The sequence below is a fragment of the Sminthopsis crassicaudata genome, chromosome 4 (assembly GCF_048593235.1).
Source record: "Sminthopsis crassicaudata isolate SCR6 chromosome 4, ASM4859323v1, whole genome shotgun sequence".
NCBI classification, from domain to species: domain Eukaryota; kingdom Metazoa; phylum Chordata; class Mammalia; order Dasyuromorphia; family Dasyuridae; genus Sminthopsis; species Sminthopsis crassicaudata.
The window spans coordinates 133,134,604-133,153,168 of record NC_133620.1 but is presented as its reverse complement, the minus strand read 5'-3'; the positions used below and the strand labels follow the sequence as shown (position 1 = coordinate 133,153,168).

Genomic DNA, 18,565 nt, shown 5'->3' with positions numbered 1-18,565 from the left:
AGGAAATAGGGATTTTTTATTTTAAACTAAGTATACTTGCAAAATAGGAGATGAAGACTCTGCAACAAGATCTGGCAGCAATATTTTAAGAGACGGCTAGATTTTGGGATGTGACTTTTAAGCAGAAACATGAAGCATGTGCCAGGCCTGGCATAGATTGAAATTGCTACTACAAAGAAAAGAATGGTGGTAATAATAAACAACTTTACCAAGGGGTGGGCTATGTCAGGCATTAGGACCCTCCCTGTAGAGGTGAAGAAATTAAGGCTGTCACTCATAGCCAGGTGGCATAAAAGGCTGCACTTGGAATAAGCAAATCCTGAATTAAAATCTTGCCTCATTCACTCCTTTGCTGTGTCATTTAATCTTAAACCCAGTTCCCTTATCTGTAAAATGGGAATAATAATAGTACCTAGTTAAAGGGATAGTGTAAAGATTAAATAAGATACCAGTAAAGTGCTTTGCAAAACTTGAAGAATTATATAAATGCTACTTATTTAAAGGTTAAGAAAACTGCTGACAAATCCACATCTAGGTAAGTATCAAGGCTGAGGGGCAAGACTTTGAGACTTCTGACTCCAAATTCAGCACTGTAGTACCAAAATGCCACAAAAGAAGTTCCACTGCGACCTATTAGGTCAGTATGCTGTACCTGAATTCTAAAAGAGGTTTCGGAAAGCATTATTATAATCAAAAAGCTTGAGCAGACCAGTGAAGAGAGGAAATGAACTATAAACATTAGATAATGAATAAAAGGCAAATTTCCCTGTGCTAACTTCAGCTACAGACAACAGAGAGATGTGAATGATGGCTTGCATGATACCTGATAAAAGAAAATTGTACTTCCTCACCTCAAGAAAAATGCTAAAACATTCCTCATCGCCCCCCCAACTTCAAACTGTGGATTTAGGGCTTGATTTAGATCTTAAAAGCCCATCTAATCCAAAGCTGCCTCCTCCCTAAGTGAGTCTGAGTTGGGATTGAAAAATCAATTATTGGGACACTAATTCTAATGCTTTGTCCCTTATAACACACTATCCCCAGCCTCTCTAATATTCTTATTACTCAGCTCTGCCCCCCCTTCATTTTATAGATGAGGACACTGAGGTCTGAGAAGGGAGAAGAAATAACCAATTAGTGACAGGGCCAGATGAAATCAAGTCTCCTAAATCTGAGTGTAGTATTTTCTCTAGTTTGTGGACAAAGTGTAGATCAATCCTCCCTTTTCTATTTTTAGGAAAAGGGCAATGCAGGCAAAGCAGTTTTTTTGGGAAATTTTGTATCTCTAAATATTTACATGAATAAAAAAGAAAGAGAAGATCAATGAATTGGGCATCCAACTAAAAAAGCTAGAAAAAGAACAAATTAAAAACCTTCAATAAAATTCAAATTAAAACTTTTGGAAGAGGGCGAAATAAATATACAGGCCAATAAACATTTATTAAGCACCTTCTATGTCCCAGGCACTGTGTTGAGTGCTGAGGTACAAAGACAAAAAAAACCAACTACAACAAAAAACTTCCCCTGCTTTCAAGTTGCTCACAATTTAATGGAGAAAACATTGTGCAAACAGGATATACAAACAAGATAAAGAAGGGATAAACTGGAGATAATCTCAGGAGTAGGGCATTAGGATTAAAGAGGGCTGGGAAAGGCTTCTTGTAAAAGATGTTACTTCAGTTGAGACCCAAAGGAAGCCACAGAAGCCAAAAGGCAGAGATGAGGAAGTTCCAAGCATGGATCGAGTTCCAGGCATAATGTCCCAGAGCTGACACATAGCACATTGTGAACAAGAACAATGCACTATCATGGGATTCCAAAACAGATATTTGGGACAGGCATGGGAAGACAGGAATAAGGGAAGAAGAATGGGTTATGAAGGGTTCTGAAAGCCAATTAGGGGACTTTACAATGATATGTTTGCACCAATGTGGACATGCACTATATTGCCCAAGGAGAAGAAGTGATCATATGCAGATGGTCAAGGAATAATACTAATCCCTGGACATAGTTTCCCTGAGCAGAGTGACATCAAGAATGACCAAGCATCTGGATAATTCAATGACACATGCAGTAGCCATCACTAGTCATCAGCTAAAGGCAGAAAACAGCATCTGAGACAGTTCTGTAAACCAAGAGTGATATTGGTGATGTGGTTAAAAAAAAAAAGGAGAGAAGCAGCAAGATTGTTTTTATTATTTTCTAATGGATACAAGACAAACACAATGATGAAAAAGAAGGCACTACAGACCTAGTTGTCTCTACCCTCTATACATATCTGAAAAGGTCATTTAAAACTTGTTGGCAAAACTTTTAGCAAGAATGAACACTATTCAGTCATGTGTGCCTAGTGGAACTGAAAGGAATTCTACATACAGTCTTTTTGTTAGAGGCCAGTAAAGAGTAAAGTAGTTTTGAAAAAAAATAGAAAAAAATGTTAGATTAAGAAAAATGAAACCATTGAAGTATCCAGTACTAGTTAATGCACCTAATTTTAGCAAAGGAGGAAGAAAGTATTTTTATTTGCAATATAAAGAATAGCACTAAGTGAACAATTTACAGTCACTCTTAAAATAGGAAAAAAACTTTAAAAATTTAAAAATTTAAAGTAAGATTAGATCAGACTGGGCATTATTATTAAGCTAACATAGTATTTCTGAAGTGCACAAAGCAAGAAGTAGTCCTTTAAATTACTCTCTCTAAATTGCCATTTCTTCTATTTATAGCTACTCAAGCATAACCACCTAGAAATTAGAAACTGTCCCAAATGAGAAGAGAAAGGACTTGCTGGGCCATCCACGGAGATCAATTTTCTTAGGGGACCCAGGTGCCAGGAAGCACCCTGGCCATTCTTGGAAGCAAAATAGAAAATGCAAGGAATATCAGAATGACCTCTGTTATTCTCCTCTTTTTCAGCTGGGGCTAGGGGAAGGGAATTCTCTTGTAGACTCAGTTCTCCCCAGTTCATGACTATAAGTGATGCATATTACTACCCTGTATAGGGTTAACATTTATCTAGGTGTTTAAGTTTGCAAAATACTTCATCTTATCATTTGCTCCCACAATAACCTTCTAAGTAGATTATTCCCCTTTTCCAAATAAAGAAACTGAGGCTAAGAGAGGTTAACTAATACTCCCAGAATCACCCAGGGTCAAAAGCAGGGTTTATATTTAGGACTCCTTGGAGGTCCGGTGTTCTCATAGACAATTAGGTCTAGTGTTCTTTCAGATAGGTGGGTAGCAGAGTGGAAAGAAGTAAGATAAATTCAAAACCAGTATCAGACACCTGCTAAGTATGTGATCTTCACTGAACAAGTTTCTTAATTTCTGCTTGCCTATAAAATGGGATAATAAAAGCATTTATTTCCTCTGGTTGCTATGAAAATCAAATGAGATCATATATGTAAAGAGCTTAGCAAAGCACCTAGGACACAATTTTTCTTGTTCAGTCATTTCACTTTTGTCTGATTCTTTGTGACCCCATTTGGGGGTTTCTTGGCAAAGATATTAAAGTGGTTTCCTTCTCTACCTGGCACACAATGGGCAATATATAAATGCTAGCTATATTATTTTCATTCTATTTATCCACCATGCTATATTTAACTACTGCTAGCTCATATACGAATAATGCTTGGCAGCAGCACTATTGTTCTTTATATGGATGATCTCATTTGGTTTCACTATGACCCTGTTAAATAATGAAATATATTATTTTCTTCTTTATAGAAGAAGAAACTAAGGTGTAAAGACTTGCCTGAGGTTGAGCAAGAGAACTAGGACCAAAAACTAAGTGTTCCTTTCATTAGACCACATGCCTTCAGAGGTATCGAGTATCCCCATTTAATACCACATGCAACCACCATGAGAATACCTATTATATTACTGTTTTTTTTTAAAAATTCATATATATATATATATATATATATATATATATATATATATATATATATATATATATATATATATATATAGTTGTTATGTCATACTGAGTAACAATGGAAAAGTCATGGAATCTCTTGGAGTCATAATTTCTCATAAATATTTCCTATAAATGTTTAAATTTTATAAAGCAAAGGGGCTGGACTCAATGATCTATCTCTAATCTTTTTTCCAACTTTAAATCAACACTTCGAGATTTTGTCAAAGAATCATAAGGTTAGAAGGGACCTTAGGGGTCATCCAATTCAATTCCTGCCCAAGTCACCAGTCTCATTTATACAATCTCTGATAAGTGGCCATTATTTAAAGACTTCCAATGCCAGAGAAGTCACTTATCTTCCAAAGGAAGATTATTAACTAAGATACAGGTAAATAGTGAAGGCATTTTAAAAGGTTTACTTGTTTGTTGGACTTTTCACCTTTTTTTAAATGAGGAAAAAATGGGGCCAAGATTATAATTTACCCAACTAAACTAATAATAGGTTTTCCTTGTCTGCCACCCTCAACTATTCTTCATATCACTGATAGACTAATTTTCCTTGTATATAAGTCAGATTATGGCATTGTCTACATTTAATGGCTTTCTACTGAGTAAAAGGTCAGATGTGCTTGATATTCAAGGCCTTCTACCATTTGGAACCATCCTTCCTTTCCAACCTCATCTCTTTTATGAATACTGCACTCCAGCCACAGGTTACCATATAGAGTCAAACATAATGTTAGCTTTCTTTGTGGAAGAGGCCAAAAAAAATTCTTTATACACACACACACACACACACACACACACACACACACACACACACGGGTGCTGTGTGTTTGTATATGTGTGTATATATTGAATATGTATATGTGTATATGCATATAATTGAAGAGTATAGGAACCTCCTATCCATCAACAAGTAGCTTAATAGGAAAGGAAAACACGTTCATCTTGTAGAATCCAAGTTCTCCCTTCTGAGTCATTTATAGGGATGCAGGGAACTGACCTGGTCAAAGAGTTGCTTTCCAGTAGTGTTGGGCTGGATGGCAAACTCCAACTCAGCATCCATGGTAGTAACACGAACATTAATCTGAAAGAACAAACCAGAAAAAAGTACATTAACCAAGGACTTAATTTTTAACCCACCTGTGGCCTTGACAAAAACCTGGTGGAGGAGTTTGACATTACCCCAGTAGTGCTAGCCTTTCCCAAATATCCATCTTCAAGACAAGTTACAAATCACACCAAGACCCTTGACAACAAGGCCAAATTGGCACATACACAAAGCCCAAGTTGCCATCATTTTACTTTAGTAAAACACATTCATAACCAGACCAAAGCTGCTTTTCCAAAACTGATTAAAAAGTCTGAAAGCAGAGGTTAATAAAGCATTGTTTCTTTTCTTGGAATCACCCAGGGAACAAATTAACTAAAAAAAAATGACTTGTCTAGACAAGTTTGGAGTTTCAATTTCTCCTACTTGAAGTGGATCCCACTACTCAGTTTTGGCAGTTGACTGGGCAACTTTAATACTGTGTACTCTGAACAAAAGTTGCTAGGCAGGGAAGGGGGAGGCAAGTGTTTCTATGGATCTGGGGCCCTTAGGCATAAAGGGAACTCAATTTCAGTTTCCATTTATGAGATCACCAATTTATTTTTCAAACTAAAGGGCATCAACACAACAAGCACCCATCACTTTGTTTCCTATCTTTGAGTTTGTATTAAGTGCCAACTATGTACCAGATAAAAGGTAGAGATACAAATAAAGGCAAAAGTAGAGTTCCAACTTTCAAGGAATTCACATTTGAATGAGGAAGCCTAGGTATATAGCAGACATATACAAAAGTTCTTGGAGGAGGAGGCTTCCAACATGGTAGAATGGTTAAGCTCAACTGGATTTACTGATCCTTAAGGAGCAGATTGATAAGCAAATGATTCTCAATTTAATTCAATGCTTTGTATTAAATGCTGGAAATAAAAAAGCAAACACTCCTTGCTCACAAGGACCTTACATTCTCAAGGCTCACTTTTCTGAGCCTTTAAAGATCATTTTTTTCAATGCATTAAGGAAAATTGGATAGCTATAAATCAGTTATGTTGCCTTCCCTTATAACTTTTGCTGTTGTTGGGTATAATAAAAAAGTATGAGGTAAGCAAGACTTCCTTTAATATTTGTTTTCCTATCTGAAACCCACAATTCAAAAAGTATATCAAAGTTTATTAGCAAACAAAACTAGACAAATTTCTAAGCATTCCAAAAAGTTAGGATTCTAAGTTTCTTTCACTGGAAATTGAAGATGACTTCATAAAATATTTGCAAAATGTCTGTCTAGAAAGAAGTATTAAGAAAGCAGGTCTCTCCTCACCACCTTCCTGATTACACTTTCAAGAGTACATATAAGAGATGGGAAAACCAGCCCCAAAGTCAAATACAGCCGTAAGAAAAGTTAACCTGCAGATTATGCATTTTAATATAAGCCAATAGTGGCAGATTGCTTTCACCAAAGCTGAAATGCTGACTAATCCCCAAATGAGTGGTTATAAATTATTTTTAAAAATAAATAAAATAATTTAATGTCAAGGTTAGCCAGTACTTTATCCCCACTTGCAACGAATCATTAATCATTTGTTTCCATCACTTGAGAGTTATCAAGGAACTAATTTGTGACAGAAATACTATTTCCTATAAAATAACCAGAAGCAGCTTAAGATCAACACTAGACCACTCTTGGATTTTAATATTCCATTTTTATTTGCTTGTAATCTTAATAAGGATAAATTTTTTTTTGGTCATTTCAAAACCCAAATTGGAACTACAGTAGTGATAATCACTCTCGTATTCGTTATATATAGTTCACTAGTTCTGATTTTCTCCACTAAAATATGTAGTTTGACAAATATATGTCATATCTAAAACACTAAGTAGATCTACATAGATGCCTTTCCAGTCTTATTTCATATTGGTCCCCTACACCCACACTCTTAGTTCTAGTCATATTGCCTAGCCATCTCCTTTCTACTCCTCAATCCTACATTCCTTCTCATTTCCATTTCTTTTTTGTGGAGGCACCCAAGCCAACCTTCATTATCTTTCCAGCCCTGTTCCAGGTATTTGAACTTTAAAAATCAAGCTTCTAATCTGGCTTCCTTCAATCTTGTCCACTTCCCCTTTCTCTCCTATTTGTATATTATCTTTTTCTCACTAGAATGTAAGTTTTTAAAAGACATGAGCTATCTTTTTTCCCTGCATATTAATATAAAGATCTACATATATGTAGCTATATATACATACACACACACACACACACACACACACACACACACACACACACACACATACACAAGTGAAAAAAAGTCAAATCTCTCTATATCTCTCGCTGACTACCAACTTGGCAAGCTATTTATCTTTTATACCTATAAAATATTATGAACAAATTTATCCTACAGAAAATTAAGTAATAATTCATAATGCAAAAAAAAAGTTGCCTCGGTACATAAAAAGTCAGATTAACCTGATATGGAGTAAAATTTTTCAAAAAAGTAATTTTGAGAAAAATTGTTAAAATAGTCCTATTTTCTGACCCAGTGGCCTCTGAATAGTTACATTAAAGAGGTAAAAAAAAAAAAAAAAAACTCTCAAATATGCCAAAAATCAAACTTAAATGAGTGGCCCTTCAAATGGAAAATGGCTGAACAAATTGAGATACAAGCATGAGATAAGAAACCATGTCAAAGGAAACAACAAAATGGGAAGTGTTCCAAGTAAAATGGTAAGACTTATCTAAATTTAAACAACTCTGCAAACTCTTTAAGGGAAAGAAGAGTTTCATTTTTTGCTTACATATCCTCAGTACCTAGTATTATAATCTGTACACAGGAAGAACATAAGAAAAGCTTAATGAATTGAACTGAATGGATCCAAATCAAAGAAAGCAAATCCTTCAAACAATAATGTTTGAAGCACAAAGCAAATGAAAATAATTAATGCCACTGGTTCCAGAGGAAAAATGATGAAACAAACTTTCTTCCTCTCACCAGAGATGTGGTACACAACAGGTGCAGCATGTTACCACACTATGTCAGATGAAGCCATGAAGTTTCTGTCCTGATTAGCTTGATTTTGTTAAACTGTTTTTTCTTTGTTCTGGGGAAAGTTATGGATTTTCATACTGTAAGTACATATAATAAACAAACAAACAAAAAAATCCCTTCACCTCCTCTCCCAAGAGAACTCTTCAAACTTGTAAACTTAAAAAATAGTTAAGATAATTGTAAAACATATTCTGGTATGAATGAAAAGCCTAAACTAAGCTACATGATATAAACCCTCTTCATAAACTAATTTCAATTGAAGTCTGAAGTACTAACTGATTTAAATTCAGAAACACCGACCTGGGAGAAAAAAAAAAAAAGCACTAAATTTGGAATGATCGGAGCACTACTTTAAATTCTGACTTTGCCACTTACTATCCCTTTTGTGTGACCTGGACCTCTTTCTGCATCCTTAGAATGATGAGACTAGATTATATCACCTAAGATGTCTTTCTTCCAGTTCTAGATATCTCTGACCTAGCATAAAATAATGAGCCCCAACTCAAAATACCTTCTCTACTGGTAATGCCAAATGCAGAGAGAAGAGTTTTGAGAAAAGAAATAACTAACTTATTAACTCAGTAAATACTTAAAATACTTAAATTTTGGGTTATCAGTTTTGGCTATAAATTTTCCTGATGCATTATCTACATCCCACAAGACTTGGCAGTATAAAAGGCAAGGTAATGAGTTTTATAATGGAATACAGAGCAACTTACATGTAATATGTGAAATAAAACTAGACTTAAGATCTGACTTTGAGAAGAATTTTGGTTAGCATTTTAAATCACCTCTCAAAGCATGGCCAAATTCATTTTCAATAAAGTAATAAAATTCAATAAGAAAAAAATATCTAGACCATCTCCCTGTATATATAGGCAAGGAAATATGTTACCTCTTTAAATCTTCATGGACAGAGTAATCAGCTTTATCCTTAGCTACCAGAACTATGTGCTTTTGGGAACAGTCACATTCCAAAGGCACCACCAGATTCCTTATGTACTTAAGAATTTTAAAAAAGTAATTTAAAATAGGAGGAATTCTGATTATAACATTTGGATGTTTGCATTTGGGGCAGTAGATATAACCTATAATGTATTAATCCCCATATTATCACACCTGCATTTACACAAAAGCTAGTTTGAGTAGGATTATCCTCCTACTACCAAGATTAGGTTGCCTGACCTTTCTTAATCATTTAAAATGTCAGAGCTGTTTCTGAACATTCCTGCTTTTCTTCCTAAGGTGCCACTTCAGCAACTTTTAACACATTTAAAATATCTGGATGATAAGACCTTTCCAATACTTAGTAATGCCCTGATACAAGAAAAGCTAGAACACCTTCAACAACTCTTTTCACAAAGTGGGAAGGAAAGTGTGAGAAGCAGAAATTCCCATTTGAACAAAAACTCATTCTCAAAGTTGCCAGGTTAGCTCACTGAATGACTTATGTATGCAGTCAAATATACAGTTTTCTATTCTAAGAACTTCCAAGAACCATCATTCTTTCTGGCTGGGCATGACCTCAGCAAGTTATTGCTTCAGTCAAATAAGTGATAATGTGGGAGTTAAGTTAAAATTCATTAAGATTCATTCAGTTAAACTCATTCAGCAAAAATGGGAGAGCAGATGATCTTGGATGGGGAAGGGAAGAGAATAAGTATTTATACAGCACCTAGTATAGCTTTCTGAATTTTTTTTAACAACCCTGTGAGGTAGGGACTGCTATAAATTTGTGTTAACTGTTCAGTTAGGATATCCATCTAATTAACAGTTTGACCAGTTTGCATTTTTAATTTGGGAAACAATACACATGCAAAGAAAATTTCAATTTAAAATTTGATATCCTACTGTGAAAAGATTAGGTTCAAATCAATAATGAGTTACTGTAATACAATTTTATTATGACTTTTTTGAACTGCATTTCTAGTCTTATAAGCTGTGCATTAATGCATTTCCATGCTTTGAAACATCTCCTGCGTACAAAGTAAATGGAATTCATTTTAAACATAAATATATAAATATGGTTTTGTTTCACAAGCTAGACTGTCAGCAGGAATTAATCTTTTTATTCTTTTTTTTTTTTAAATCTCACAGCTACATGAGATGGTGGGAAAGAACAACAATTAACAAAAGATGAAATGTTTTTTAAAAGCAATGCTTCAAGTAAAGGTAAAAAAAAATTAAGAAATTCAGTGTTGATGGGGCTGAGGAAAGACAAACTTGCTAATTTATTGCTGACAGAACTAGGTCCAACTGGTTAGGAAAGCAATTAGAAATTATATTAGAAAAGTTATTAATCTGTTCATAACTTCTGACCTAGTGAATTTACCAAGTTTATGCTGTCCAGTTTATGCTGTCCCTCTCTCTCAAGTGAATAATATGGAAAAAAAAACAACCAACCTACGTACAAAAATATTTATAGAAGCATTGTCTGCAATAACAAAAAACAAAACAAAACAAAAAAACAATAAAAAAACCCACCAAAATATGTGACCTAACATTGGGGAATGGCTTAACTGTGGTTTACAAATGTAATGGAATGAATGTGCTGATAGGAGATTATTCAGTTGCTCAATAAAGAGCCTGGAGTCAGAAGACCTGAATTCAAGTCCAGCCTTAGAGATTTACTAGCTGTGTGACCTTGAGCAAATCATCTGACCTATTTGCCTCAGCTTCCTCATTTATAAAATAGGGATAATGATAGCATCTACCTCCTAGGGTTGCTGTAAGAATCACACAAGACAGGAGCAGCTAGGTGGCACAGTGCATAGAGCACCAGCTCTGAAGTCAGGACCTGAGTTCAAATCGGATCTGAGACACTTAACACTTCCTAACTGTGTGATCCTGGGCAAGTCACTTAACCCTAATTGCCTCAGTCAAAAAAAAAAAAAAGAAGAAGAAGAAGAAGAAGCAGCATCACATGAGATAAAAGTTTATAAAGTGTTTAGCAAAGTTCCTGGCATAAAGTAAGCACTATATAACTGCTAGCTATTAGTAATATCAAAATTGTTGGTTTCCTGTAATATTCCAAGTCTTTGTGGGAGGGTCTGTAAAGGAGAGTTAATGCAATCCCCCACCCTATTCCTTCTATGCTTTTATCATTCCAAGGCAGTTCATCCACTTTTACCATTAGGAAGTTTACTACCTAACAAAGTAGTCCAATTCTATTTTTGGAGGGCTTTAATTTTTAAGAGAGTTCTCCCCTACCTCTGAAAAATGACTACCAATTGTCTCCAGTTCCACTGTCTAGATCTACATAAAATAATTTAATTCCTCTTCCAACTCTGAAATAGTCCCAATTCTTAATTGTTCTCCAGATTAAACATTGTGTAAGCTTCCACATACTTCACTATCTTGTCCATTCTCCTTTGAATTAACTCCAATTTGCTAATGTCCTTTCTAAAAGTCATCTCTCACAGAAGAAAACAATTTTATGGGATGATCACTGGAGAACACAGCAGAACAATTAACTCCTTTGAGAAAGACACTATAGCTGTTTTTATGTAGTTCAAGGTTGGACTACTTTTTTGGTATTCAATTCAAAACCTCAGACATCTGTCTTGTGACCAGCTGTTAAGCCAGATGTCCCCTATTCTGTACTTCTGAAGCTTATTTTTAATGTAAAAAGTAACTATTTCAATTTCTTGTTGGTAGTTGATTATTTGGGCCCATCACTCCAGCTTCTCAGGATCTTTTCTGATGTCTTCTAAGTATAAATCATCCTTTACACCACTGTAAGTCTATATTAAAATTTAACTGACTAATATCAGGACACTAGTATTAGCTAAAACAGTTTTTCTGTGTAAAATCAAATGCTGCAGAAGACTGATCCATATTTTAATCTCTCAAGATTTTAATGCATTTCTGATCTCTTTCAGCAATGGGTTCTTTGTAGAATATATCATCAATACTATACTTTTTGTAGAGTATAGCCATCAAAGACCCTTTAACACAAATTGAGACTGTTCCTTCTTCACATTTCAAAAGCTAATAAATACCAACCTCTCCATCTGGCATGATAGAATTATTAACTGGATAGCTAACTTCAGCCAATTTAATGCCAAAGTGGAGCTAGGAAAATTTCTTCTCTGCTTCTGGTGAAGTGGGAATTCCAGAACTAAAGGGGCAGATTAGTCAATCAATAAACATTAGGACAAGTATTTCTTCATTTGCTTCCTCTCCCTCTTACTACTCCCTTTGCTCCCCATATACTATCAATCTATTTAAGTAATTAGAAGCAATTAAAAATTCAAATTAACTGAATAACCTATTTTCTATTTCACTATATGAATGCTCATCTATTCCCATTATTGCTGGCCATCCATTAAAAACTATTTTTATTTAATAAAATAGTATAAGAGAAAGCAAAATGGGTAATCTTTGCTCAAGAAGTTTCCAAAAAACAAAAAATCTGGAAACATGACTAAAAAAGGGAAGTGGACCAGTCATGTGGCATGATGTTAAGGTGGATACCACAAATACTACATTGATATCATTGAAATTTTAAATAAAGCCCAGAGGAAAGTTCCTAACATGTTGGGTGGTCCTTTAGTAGGATCTTAAGAAAAGACATTGGCAAAAACTGGACAGAATGAGGAGCCATGGAGCTCACCAGCAGAAGTAGTATCCAAAGAAGGAAGATCACAGATCTTCAGAAATATTGAATTACTAGGGTCATCATTCATTATAATCAAAAATCAGATACTACTCGGTCATTCTGGGCACCATGGCCTCCAGGGAAATGTAGCATATTACTGGTAAATGTGATAAAGACTTTAATATGGGGTATGGGTTCAACTCACCTACAAAGTCAAGTAGCATTAGCATACCTTCCTGACAAAGTACCTAGCTGCCAATACAAAGAACTTTAAAAAATGATCATTTACAAAGACTAGCATATTGCTTCTTTTCTTTCTTTGGAACTCCTTAGAATCCTAAGAATAAATAGTATCAAACCATTTAAACTATACATCATTTCAAAGAATCACAAAATCTTTAAGTTGAAAAGGCCCCATTCTAGCCTGTCTTGGCAAAGAAAAATGTCCTGTTTCACACCCAACAAATCACTATTCAGTTTTTATTTGAAGACAAGGGAAAGCCACTATGTGAGGTGTTCCATTTCACTTTTGTAAAGCTCTACTTTTTAGGAAGTTTCCTGCTTCCCTCCCCAGCATAACAATCAAGTCCAATCAGCCACTCTCTAACTCCAATTCTAATTGGATCTAAGGAATCCTAATTCTGTCCTGAGGCCAAGTATTTCTTTTGCAGATAGCCCTTCCTACATATGAAAAGATTATGTGTCCTCCTAAACCTACTCTTTTCAAGGATAAAAATGTTTTCTTTTTTCCCTGAGGCTGGAGTTAAGTGACTTGCCCAGGGTCACACAGCTAGGAAGTGTCAAGTGTCTGAGACCACATTTGAACTCGGGTCCTCCTGAATTAAGGGCTGGTGCTCTATCCACTGCACCACCTAGCTGCCCCTGATAAAAATCTTTTAAAAAATACAATGTATTGGAGTAGCTAGATGGTGCAATGGATAGAGTACTGGTCCTAAGTTAAAATCCAGCCTCAAACACGTAATATTTCATATCTGTATGACCCTGAGAAAGTCACATAAAAGAAAAAGATTTTAAAAATCTATCTAGTATTTTATTCCCCTCCAGTCACATGTAAAAGAAATTAAAATTTTTATTTTAAAGTTCCAAATTTTCCCCTCTTTTGTTCTCTTCCATTGAGAAGACAATCAATTTGATATAGATTATGCATGTGCAGTCATGCAAAACATTTTCATATTAATCTTGTTGTGGAAAAAACAGACCAAAAAAAAAAAAAAAAAAACCCACAAGAAAAATAAAGGAAAAAAAAGTATACTTCAATCTGCATCTAGGCTCCATCAGTTCTTTTTCTGGATATCAACAGCATTTTTCATTCTATGTCCTTCAGAACTGTCTTGAATCATTTTGTTGCTGAGAATGCTAAGTCGTTCACAGTTTATCATTATACAATATTGCTGTTACTGTATATAATGTTCTCTGGATTCTGTTCCCTTTACTTTGCATCAGTTCATGTAAGTCTTTCCAGGTTTTTCTGAGATCATCATTCTCTAAACCTCATCAGTTTGTCAAACACGGGATTCAGAACTGAACAAAATGATTAGAAAAGAGAACAGCAATTACTCACCTTCCTTGTTTTCTCAATACTAAAGTTTTAAATAAAATAACCTAAGATTATGTTAATATTTTTGGCAGCCATGTCACACAGTTGTCTCATATGGAATCCACAATTGAGCAGTTATTCAAAAGTAATCTGATCAGAGTTGACTATAATGGAACTATTAAATCTCTTTTCTACATATTGGATCTCTCAATGCATTATAAAATCATGTTACCACTTTGAACTGCCACGTATTGGCTCCTAGTGAACTTCTGATCCATAAAAATAAGAGATTATTTTCATTTAAGCTATTATATCTAGCTATACCTCCTAACCTAAATCAGTGCAGTTGATTTTTTTGTATCCAAGTTTAGGACTTTACATTGAACCCCAATAAAATTTCATTTTTTTAAAAAGTTTGGCCTGAAAAGCAACATGGCATAGTAAAAACTTGGGAGTCAGGAAGATCTGGATTCCAATTTTGCCTTGAACTTTCATTAGTATTAGGAGCAAATCTCTTAAACTTTCTGAGCTTCAAGCAAGTAGCTAAAACTCTAAATTGTAATGAGTAGAAATTAAGTATAGAACAGTCCCAACCCAATAAAGCACAGATCTTAAACATACTGATTTGTTCACAGTTTTAGTAGAATCAAGAATTTTTTTAATCCTATTATCTAAGATATTAGCTATTACTCCAAGTCTGGATCACCCTAAAATCTAAAAAACATGTCATCTATGCCTTCATTTCAGTCCTTGATAAAAATATTGAACAAAGTAGTGTCAAAGACAAACCAATCCCTGAAACAGTAGACTTCTCTCCACCAAGACACTCCACATTGGCTATTCTTTTGTTCTGGTCAGTTAGTTACAAATCCACAAAATAGTACTGGCCCACAAATCTCTACCTTATGCATAAGATTCACCTGAGAGATTTTTCAAATGTGTAGTTGAAATCAAGATCTACCGTATTTATAAATTATTACTCCACTGTACTAGTCTGATAATGGTTAAATAAAAGAAAATAACAGTTTGACATGGTCTTTTCTTTATAAGCTGTGTTGAAAAGATGTGAAAAATACCTCCTTTCATTTTCTGATGAATTTTTTTCTAGTTATATGAATATTTCAATTCAGGATAGTTCTTTAGAGTAAAATAAAAAGAAATCAAAGAAAAAGAAAAGGGATCTATGTACAAAATATTTAGAGCATCTCTTTTTGCAGTCACAAAGAACTAGCAATTAGAGTGGTGCCCATCTAGGAATGACTGAACAAATTATGGCATATAAATGTAATCAGAATACTGCTATGTCATAAGAAAGAGAGCCTTCCCTCTATGATTTCCTCCAATTTATTCTTTATGTATCTTGGTTGTATATATTCTTTGCATTTTTCTTCCCCTCTATAGACTGAATTTCTTGAAAGCGAGAACTGTTTTTATCCCTCATCAATGTGATGTTTAAAAAGGTTGAGAGGCATAGTTTCTAAGTAATTTAATCATTTTATTAATAAGATTACCAGGTTATTAATAAAATAATTGGTCATTTGGTTGTCTCTTAGAACAAAGATCCCAACTGGTGGTGGGGTCACAGGTTTATTTACCCTTTGAAGAGAAGAGGACTTATTCCTGAGGGCGGCAATCAACTGGAATTGATTAACACAAAGAAAAGATGTGGGCTACATTAAAAAGGTCTTAGGACATGTGACTTGGGTCACTCAAATTCTGATCAAAGAGACATGAATTTCCCTATCACCAGTGTAGATAATAGGGGAAAATAAACTTTTCCTTAGGCCAGTGAGAACAAACACAAAAGAGCAGGATTCATTTAGCCCATACCTAAAATTTCTTTTATTCTCTGATTAGATTTAGGCTTAGGTAGATCTGGAAGAGGAAACAGAGAAGGGGAAAAACTTTGATCCTAATACAATAATTACTAATTAGATATGAGAGAAATATTCATTTCTCACTTAGCACAAAGCATAAAGTCAGTGCCTGATAACTGCTGACTTATTTTTTTTCTTTTCCATAGAATGTTAAAATGGCCAAAATAATCCAGACCATATGAATAGGATTCATACTATTGGGATTATTGTTCAGGTAACTCCTGTGAAAACTTCTTTCTGAATTTTAACAAGGACTAAGACATCACCTATAAACCTTAAGTCAAGTTCCATTTTACACTAGAGTGAAAATTCTTCTCTTTCTTTGTCAGGAGGGGGACCTTCATAACTTTGTTTTGTATAATATTTATCCAATTGTTACCAAATATTCTCTCTCACTGGAAATGAAACAATTTAAAACCAGAATTTGTAATCCAAGACTATAGGTATTGTCTCCCAGCTACAATTTAAACAATGTTTATTCTTGGTGAGGGAAAAGGGTTGTTGGATTCAATGGAAACACATAAGAATTAAAATCTGAATAAATTCAGTAATCAACCAATATCTCTATCTCTATCTCTCTCTCTCTCTCTCTCTCTCTCTCTCTCTCTCTCTCTCTCTCTCTCTCTCTCTCTCTCTCTCTCTCTCTCTCTCTCTCTCTCTCTCTCTTCCTCCTCCTCCCTCCCTCCCTCCCTCCTTTCTTCCCTCCCTCCTTCTCCCCCTCTTCCGTCCTCTCTCCTTCCTCCCCTCCCCTAACAGGAATGGAATTTAGCAGTAAAGAAGATTAGCCAAATCCAGGAATTTATTTTATCATAGATTTAAAGAAAAAAAAAATCATTCCTTCTAAATTTACATCTTTAAACTTGTTTTGAGTAGTCAGGAAAACAGGTAAAAGTTTTGTTTTTTAAAAGGAGCTAACAAATGCTGCTGTTGATACTTTACACAGACAAATTTATACCATGCTTTGTAGTAAAAATCAAAGTTAAACACAAGGTAAACTGAAATTTAAGTAGTTATCATATCCTTGGTGTCTTTCCTCTAATATCCTTCCACATGTTTAAAACACAAAATTAAATGTTTGCTGGATGACTAGGTGGGATAAGCCAATGTTTTGAATTTCTTATTTTGAAATATCTAATAGAATATATCGACTGAAACAAGGCTATACAAATATGATTTCATCCAGAGAATTGATATTTAGGTGGGGCCAACTGGTATGTAAGCACTTTCTTTTGCTAGAGAACTCAAAGTATAATTTGCCTAATTTTTTATGTTATCTTTAAAACTAAGTTGTTAAAATATTCCAAGAATAGTTAATAGACTCCAAATCAACTTAAAATAACTAATATTTGAATGTATAAGTCATTTTTAAATTAAGCACACTTAATTTTTTACAAACAAAAGTAACTTATCATGTCAATCATTTTCACAATTCTAAACCCCAAGGTGAAGACAGAAAACTATACATGGAAATGTTTCTAGGGAGGACCCAGAAACAGGACTTGTTTTGTCACTGATACCAATTACAAAGCAAATCCTATTTGAATGGGACATTACAAATCTTTTCAGTTACAAGGGATCTTGAGAAATCTAAAAATAATTTCTTCCAACCTATTAAATTTATACATTGTATACACTATATCCAAAGAGTACTATGATTTTATCCACATGGATATTTCCTGTACCATGAAGACTGGCAACTCAGTCACTTTAAGAATTGGGGCTGTTGGGAGCACAGAGATGACATGACCCATCCATGGACAGAGAGCCAGGTATGCAAAAAGGGAGAATTTGAACTGAGAGCTATCCAACTCCAGGGTGTCCTGTATAATATATGTCTGTATTCACACATATAAAATTGGTGACCTATGCCTCAAATGCACTTCCATTTTTACTTCTGCTTTCTATAACTCTCCATTCCAGAGGTACCTCTAGCAACATCTTCAACAATCTACAAGACATTTTCTATATTTTACCACTACCTTCTTACACCATTTACTTATGCCCTTTCCCCCAAAACTATTTGAATTTAATTATTTGCTAAATTCTTTTTCTGGATATAATTATATATACAAGTTGTCTCCTACGTGATAATATAAAGTTCTTTAGAATAGGGATTATTTTACTTTTTCATATTTTTAATCCCAGCACCTAATAATGTCCACCACATAGTAGGGGTTTATTAAACAATTCTTGGAACACACACATACATACTCCCTTGGGAAGATTCTTCAGGTTCTATTTTAAGCTGTAAAGAGGTAAAGTTGATGATCAATCCTCCTTGCTATTTAATTTAAAAAAATTTTTTAAATACACTCAAGGCTGTTTTTATCTGGACTTGTACACTATATAAAAATTCCAGACCTATCCTGCAAAGTAAACTTTGGGTTGTTTTCTTAGTTGTTAACAACATATAATCTTCAGTTATATTGTTCCTGATAGCTATCAGTTGTCAAAAAGTGAAAAGATTCATAGGTGTGGCCTGGCAGTAAATTGAGTGAAAGGGCACAAGGACCCCACAT

General features: G+C 34.5%; 1 protein-coding gene across 3 annotated transcripts in view; it reads right to left on the bottom strand.

Annotated features, from left to right (window-relative positions):
- EZR (ezrin) overlaps positions 1-18,565 on the bottom strand; it is a 67,649-nt gene that overhangs the window by 31,619 nt on the left and 17,465 nt on the right. For all 3 annotated transcript variants that reach the window (XM_074309411.1, XM_074309412.1, XM_074309413.1), the window contains exon 3: positions 4,926-5,009. In XM_074309411.1, coding sequence (XP_074165512.1) covers positions 4,926-5,009 — 84 coding nt within the window. The remainder of the gene's footprint in view (positions 1-4,925; positions 5,010-18,565) is intronic.